At 41.4% G+C, this 7,969-nt stretch overlaps 1 protein-coding gene across 2 annotated transcripts; it reads right to left on the reverse strand.

Moving 5' to 3' along the window:
• Positions 1-370: 370 nt before the first annotated feature.
• Positions 371-7,231, reverse strand: LOC119229017 (sorting nexin-4-like). Of its 2 annotated transcripts, none has more exons than XM_037489094.2 (14): positions 7,136-7,231; positions 6,333-6,457; positions 5,593-5,734; positions 5,250-5,399; positions 4,893-4,940; positions 4,670-4,725; positions 4,355-4,427; positions 4,021-4,082; positions 3,566-3,631; positions 3,364-3,453; positions 2,646-2,745; positions 2,336-2,481; positions 1,271-1,385; positions 371-1,113 (listed from the first exon to the last, which is right to left on the reverse strand). In XM_037489094.2, exons 2-14 carry the CDS (start codon positions 6,455-6,457, stop codon positions 1,066-1,068), a joined length of 1,221 nt encoding a protein of 406 aa, XP_037344991.2. In that variant the 5' UTR covers positions 7,136-7,231; the 3' UTR covers positions 371-1,065. The 2 variants fall into 2 exon arrangements, with proteins under 2 accessions (XP_037344991.2, XP_037344990.2); XM_037489093.2 differs by having other exon boundaries at positions 7,086-7,205.
• Positions 7,232-7,969: the final 738 nt, after the last annotated feature.

Raw genomic sequence — 7,969 nt, forward strand, 5'->3', positions numbered from 1 at the left:
TTTTCCACCAATCCTTCCTGCTTAGGTACGTAGGCAGAAAAAGTACGACATTATGATGCAACAATTTGAAGATCCAACAAATCTGTAGTTAAAGATTTCCACTCTTTGGTCAGTATCGTTTTATCAGTATCGATCTGAGGCACGGCTGAAACTCACGTCTTTTATTTAGTGCAATAAATTATCATCAGAAAAAGAGGCGAGGTGGATCGATAGTGGGCACAAAGTGTCAAACTACTTAGTTTGTAAGGCTTGAAAGCAAAGAACTTGTCTGTGAGGCACGTATGGTTGCACTTGGTAGATCAGATCCCAAGTAAAAATAAAGTCTTTGTGACTTTATTCTTACTCATGGCCCTCTGCTGTGCTCCCACTATACAGACTGTACTTGGTTATAAGCGGTTTGGTCAGCGATTAATTAATAACAGAATTAAGACTGACATCAGCATTTACAAAACACAAACTTTAGAAGAAAATACATTTTAGTTTTGACAAACCTCCCCTTCATATTTTTTTAATTTACTAGTCTGAAAAAAAGAATAAACCTCTTTCTTTTGAAGCAAGGAAGTAGGTGTGGTAGAATGATTCTTCTGGAAATTATTCCTGTCAACAGCTGTCACACAGATTCCCCAACATCTGTCCTTTGATGTCATTGTACAGGTCTGCTACATTTAGGAAGTGACGTGCAGCTGAAATACACTGCACAGCAATGTATTTCCCCTTTGGGCAACTATCGAGCCCCATAAGTGCATAAGGATGCAGGATCGGTGCAAGGAAGGAGGAAAAGTATTGGAAGTGTGGGTCATCTGCAGTAGGAGAGCTACATGATGAAAAGGCCATGGGTACTCTTATAGACACCGATTTAAAAAAAAAAACATGGATCCACTAAATAAGTAACTCAGGGAACCAAGTGAGCGCTGTATTCTTGGATCCGATGACCAGTCTCCGTAACACTGTAGTTTAACGGTTTGCTGATGGTGTAAGAGTCATTGGCTGATGGTGTAAGAGTCATTGGCTGATGGTGTAAGAGTCATTGGCTGATGGTGTAAGAGTCATTGGCTGGACGGTGGCTCACATTTTGTTGAAACACTCCTTGGCGTTGGACCACACCTGGATTCCCTGGAAGAGAAGGTACAAGTTTACAAGAGTGCTTTGGGGAGAACAGAAAAAGGGATTAAGAGCAGAACGCTTAAGAACCAACACCACAACATTCCTGCCCGTTTGATGTAGTCACATATTTAAAAATAATAAATACACTGAACAAGAGCCCCCTTACCTTCTTACACATGCTGATCTGCATAATGGCATAGCTAATTAGTGCTTCACGCAGATCTCTGTCCTTCTGTTCCTTGAAACGTTCAATGTCTTCGCAGGCTGTTTGCACAAACTCCCTGAAGACACAACCACAAAGACACACACTAACGTCAGTCACTTTGTGCAGGGATATACACGTCATTGTAGCGGGACAAAATGTGGTGGTTTAATGATGACCGAGTAATATTGGCTGATGTCTTTTTTTAAAATTTAAATCACACACCCGAGTTCGACCCTTGTCTATCAGAGATAGGATTCTGACTTTGGGGATCACTTTGTGTTACAAATAGTGTGCGGGTTCACACTTCGCCCCAAGAGCTGGCTCAAAGTTTAGTTCACACAAAATCAAGTGAACTAGTTCATGTGCCGAACCTTACAAGTCTTTTGTCGAATTTCACATTCATTTGTTGCAAACATATATATTTTTTCATCATTTTGTGTAACCATGCATATCACCCTGTGAAACTATTCTCATTATAATACGGGTAGGGTGCATTATTCAGTGATAATGTACAGTTGCTGTTCACACTGACCCGAGCTTTCCATAGCACTGCGCACTCAAAGTAACACGTTAGATTTTGCGTGACTGTTAGTTGACATTGCAGCTTTTAGCTTGGTGGCGATCGCCTAAAAAACACCCGGAAATCCCTCAAACGGTTGTTTCGAGGCCATGCCAGCTTTCGAAACCGGACAACTAAGGTGGACGTCATGAGCGATGTGAATGAATGACTATTTTTTCTAGACTGATTAAATGGGATACAAAACGTTTGGTGGCTACAACTATTTTGTGCTGAAAGGCAGCCATTTACTTACCATTTATAATTTCACTGGTAACCGTAATATAACAGCAATAAGGTACTTGAGGCAGTACTTTAATAATGTACCAATTCCGGGGTGTTGTTAGGCCCGCCTCCCCTACCTTATTGCTTAAATATAGAACAAGGGCAAATCGTGTGTCTTAAAATAAAAAAAATAAAGGATGAGATCATTTATTTCACGATAGACAAAAAGAGAGAGGCGCGCTTACTGGCACTCGGTGTTCTTTTCCTTGAGCGTTTCCTCTCCTTCACGGATACTCTGCTCCAGGGCGGCCAACTTGCTCTCCCTCTGCTCCTGGCTCTCTTGGCCGAACAGTTTACTGGTCATCCCCTTCAGAGAAAAGACACGTACTGTCTGCAAACACACACACACACACACACACACAAAAAAGGAGCAAAAAAGGATCACCAAAAAATACCAATTTGTTCATTGATCTCACTTGACATGCACATTTTTGATTTAACGCATTCATTGAGGGTACATTCCTGGTATGTGTGGGATAAAGTGAGAGACCTCACCCCAGTGATCATCTCTTCTTTCTGTTGTTTTTTATGGACGAGGTCTTGAGCAATCATCTCCAACTCATACTGGATCAGCTCATGCTTCCTACACACTGACCTGAATTTACAAAACGCACTCTCAGAAATTGACATTTTCAAAAGTTGATTATGTTAATGAAATGTTAATTACATTGATACTAACATTACACAAAACAGACAAGATACTTCCACACGACAAATGATTATGACAAAAGAGATGTCCTTTGAACTAAGGATCTTTTGTCTGCACTGTGGGCTTTGCTGAAACATGGTTTACATATATGATATTTTAATAAAAATTTGCATTGTAAATGGAATAGAATTTGGAATAGAAAACAATGAACACATTGAGGCGGCATCAAACAAAGTCCGTGCAGACATTCAGAAAATCTGCCCTAAAACCCCCCCCAAAAGACAAGATTGTGTCTCTACAGCTACAGATCTACCAATTCAATTCCTTGAACCAGGAGGAGGGGTATTCTGTTCAATCCATGGACATTTAGCTACATGTGGCTGATGTATGACACTTTGACGTCAGTTCAACTTGAGCACATACGATACGTCTTCAAACCAAATGGTAATAAAGTGTGCAGATTGGGAATCTCTTCTCGAAACCAGTGAGAGCTTTTGCTAAATTTCCTAATATTTTCATTGAGCTTCTTGTAGCTCCGTCTCTCTTTATTAAACATCCACTTACCTGACAGCATCAGTGTAGAACAGGTATTCTTTCAGTTGGTCTGCGTAGTGCTCTTCTTCCTCTAGAATGTCATCTATGGATGCGGCATACCTGTGTGGTAGTTTAACGACTATAACTGCTTTAGTCAACACACAATAAGTGTAAGCTGCGACTGAGTTTGTGAGAGGGAGCAATAGTTGAGGTGCAACCTTATTCCACTTACGTGTCCATGTGGTGGCCCGCACTCTGTAGTCCATCTCCCATCTCTTTTTCAATAGCACTCCACTCGCTGGGGACACAACCATTGAGGTGTAATTCTGCAACTCTCCATCCAGTTCAAGCGATTTGCACGCTGCATTTTGCTTATGAATGTTTACAGCATTATTTTAATTACTTAAATTCCTCTTGATCCAAGTTATTTTGCAAATCATCTATAAAAAAGTGTCAGGTAAAATGCAGAAAACAAAAAGGAAACGGGGAAATTGAGACGGTACATCTCCAAGAATAAGAGGAATCACCTCGAGACCCCCCTTAACATTCAAGTCATCAGTATGCATGCATCATGTAAAGGAATTGGACATTCCTTTACTTTTTATAAATGTAGTTTCCTCATTTAGGCCAAAACTATGACTTAAAAAAATGTAGAAAGGCAGCAACAACAGAACAGGTGATCTTTACCTGAATACTCTGCCGTAGTTACCATGGACCTTGTAAACTCCATACAGCCTGTCTGCTACTTTCTAGTAAAAAACAAAACAAACAAATGATTAGGTGTTTGGAATAATAAATAACACCCGTAGGTTAGTGCTGACAGAAGAGAATTCACACAGGCCTATGTACTACTTGAAATGGTCAAAAGAAAAATGATAAAATGGAGCAAGTACATTATTCTCACGGGTTGGCAGGATGACGTTACAGTATGCAAAGAAAGAAAAAACAAGCCAAACCTTGGCAGAAAGTTAAATGTATATTTTTGTGTTTGTGTGTGGCCTTTTGCACATGCCAAACTCACCACCCGCACCCTCAGTAACTGAGAGATGACAGAGTTCAGTTCATCACTGTAGAGTTTCAGTTCAGTGAATCGTCTGCAGAAAACGACACATGGATCCCAATTCAGTTCAACTCAATCGGAACACTTCTTTGTGTGTCTGTTGTGTGACAACAAACTAATTATAGTTCCTTCTTCCTACCCGTTTTGCCACTGGGTGTGTACTCATTAAAGCCCTACTTCTTAAGAAAACTATTTCCAGATGATTGAGAAATCTACCCTGCTTTGTATGAATGCCGGTAAAGAGGCAAAGTATGGCAAAGCCGGTTTTTCACCTACTTGTCAGGGTTCTTGACTCTGTACATGGCACTCAGAGACTTTATTCTGGAGTCAACCTGGTGGGGAACAGAGTTAAACACGTTAACAGGCCTTCATTTTGCATACAGCACACAGGAGTTTCTGTTTGATACAATGAAGCCCATCATAAAACAAGTGAGTGGAACACCGACAGAATGTGACGCAGACAATTAACACAGCAGGGCAGCTACAGTTAACTTCATACCTTGTCTTGGAAACCGGTCTCCAAAACCGCATCCCTCCAACCTTTCTCCTGAGAACACAGGATTGACAGGTGACGCCAACGGTTCCGGTAACAAAGGTGTGACAACAAAGACAGAAGGATTTCGAAACTTGCAAAAATCAAACAGGGAAGCACGAGGTATTTTAATTTCAATGAGAAGAACCGTTCTCCGCCCCCTTGGGTGTTATATCCCTTCTGATTGGAATAGCCCCCTCATTCTCCTGTGTATCCTCCAGATAGTTAGGGTCTTTATTTTAAATCCCCTTTTGACGGAGCGTCTGCGTACGTGTGACAGAAGGATTCAAACGGGACAATATGGCGAGCGAGGCTTGTGTCTACCTCGGTCAGAAAGAGGAGGAAGATTTTGTCGTTGGAAAGGACGGGATGCGAGGCAACCCGAAGCAGGAAGTTTTCAAGGCCGACTCTCCTTCGCTCTACAAAGTCTGGGTCGAGGTTGTCGGCTGCCAGTTTGTGCCACACAAACTCTGCCTGCAAGAGGCAAAAAAAAAAAAGTTGTTCAGTTGTGGATTCCAACAGAAAAGATAAGGGCACATACAAAAAGCAAGAGAAAACCAATGGATTCATGTAATTAACCGACTACACATGAAGTTTTAACATAAAAAATAATTATAATGTATTTGATTGATTCATTTTCTTTCCACTTACAGAACGTGTCACTCACCCTTTTCTCTGGTAGCGGAGGGATGATGATGTAGGGGTGGGTGACCAGGAGGTATGTTCTGAGCAACTCAAAATCACTGTAGCGTCTCCACAAAGTGTCAGGTGCCGCGGGAGTCCCCCCCTCTGGAACCGTTTCAACTGGCCTGTAGGAAGAGGAATGGCAATAAATACTGTGGTCATCAGGTGTCGACGTCGAAATGGCAAAATAAGTGGGCTACAAACACACCAAATGAGATAATCACATCTGGCTTTTACGGGGTCAGTAAGGAAATGGAAAACAAGACATGTCAAAGGTATTGTAAATACCTTTTAAAAGACTGAACGGGATGACAAAAGCTACTTAGCTCGAATTATAAGAGCTCTGAATGTCAGTGTAATAGGAATGAAGACGCATTGCTTTTTCGGAGAGTGGGAGGTCCGACAAGGTAGCGAATAAAAGAAAGCAATTCTGCTCATTGATCTGCACTCCCTTTACTAGCTAAAAGCAATCAAATGGCTGCCCCATTAACACTGATTTCAAATATTAAGTTACCCAGATATTCAAAGAGCTGTTGGAGAACTGCATCCCAAGGTGGGCAAGATATAAAACGCGTTTGTCTTCTGTGGTGTTGTTATTGATGAAGTGCAGGCTACACTTCTTGTTGTCACAGCTGGGTTTTTTTCCGCATCACCACACAAATGTTTGCACACATTGGAACACCAATGGCAGCAGACAAAGACACACACCAGTTCATGACCTACCGTATCTCTATGAGGTAAACAGTGTACGTTTCCTGCATGTTCACCGTGTTCTTCCCGGTTCTCTTCTCGGCCTCCGCCACATTTATCTCCATTTTTCTCAACAGAGTCGCCCCTCTTTCCACCATCTACACGGAAGAAACAAGTACTGCGTGAGCAAGACTGGAACACGAAGCCAATGAAAGGAGACTTTATATTCTGTTCTTTACATGGTGACAACTATGGTGACAGCTGAACTGATGTTGGACCATTTACTGCAGCGTTATCACGCCTCTTCTAAAAGCATAAGGCCATACAACCAACATTAAATATTAAAAATGGTTGCTTATGTGTCCGCAAATGATCCTTACTCACTAGAAACCACGTCAATGAAATGTGGACTTGTGTGACAGATTCTTCCCTGGTTAGTTTAAAGCTAATTCAAGTCTTAGCTTTAAAGCTACGGCAAGGAGTTATACGTTTATAAAAGTTAGCTTCAAACTAGAACCTAGCGTGCCTGCTAGCAGACGCAGTTTCAGCTCACTGTGTCACTTTGTGGGGACGTTACGGAATGCAGCTTTGAAGCCGGGCTAACAAGAACAACAACGGCTTTTAGAAGAGAGTGTCGTTAGCTAACGTTAGCTACAAACCACTAACAGGTTAACAGGTCAGCTGAGCTAACAGAGCGCTCGGCCTGTTGCCTAGCGCTAGTCAAATCTGGCTCTCGAGCTGAAAAAAAAAAAAGTTTGACACAGAAAATTTTGAAAAAAGTACGACCGTGTTTATAAAGTTGTTCTCGGATTCGGTTGAAGTTATGTCGGTGTTACCGATCACTGCGACTTCCTCGATACGTCCAAAGTCTGCCATCGCCGTGCGGCTGCAGAGGGGGGAGGGGGGAGGGGGGGCTGCTGTTGTCAGCTGAGCCCGAGCGGTCCCTTGGCTTTACGCATGCGCGGTTCAGTCTGCAGCACACTGCGAGATTAAAGTTCACTAAACGTATGGTGTTCTTATTAGGTATGACCATATGTGATTAAATGTAAAATGCAACAATACAGTTAGATGTAAAAACAATTATTTCAGTTTTACTGAAATTGCTCCAATGCTGCATGTGACCACATGCAGTGGTATAGTTTCAATTCAGCACAGGAACCATTAGCCTAAAATGCTTGTGCTCTACTAACAACTAGCTAACAAGCTTCAAACATTTGAAGCAGATCAATTGATGGTTTTGGAAGTTGCCATGCCGCTGTGCTAGATTAGTGAACACACATGCCTCCTTTGGTCTTTCTTTGTTACTTCGTCCTTTAATGAATTGCTTTGACAATGCTGCCCTCTACTGGTAAGCCTTTGATTTGGGATTTGGTCATTTTATATTACATTACATGTCATTTAGCTGACGCTTTTATCCAAAGCGATTTCTTATTTATGACAATTTCTCTGATCCATCGATTTAGTTTGCCGAATATGTGTAACACTGCTTTCCCCACTGAAGCATTATCAAGTAGTGTGTAGACAGCTAGCCTTCCTAAACATTTATCTTGAAATTGAACAGGGTGTCTGACTATTGAGTGTTTTTTTTTATCAACAACTATTGAATATTTTTTTAATTCAAGAAATCAAATAAAACATTTTTTTTTATTTTTGTCTCATGTCTGAAAACA

This window comes from Pungitius pungitius, chromosome 10 (genome assembly GCF_949316345.1).
Source record: "Pungitius pungitius chromosome 10, fPunPun2.1, whole genome shotgun sequence".
NCBI lineage: Eukaryota > Metazoa > Chordata > Actinopteri > Perciformes > Gasterosteidae > Pungitius > Pungitius pungitius.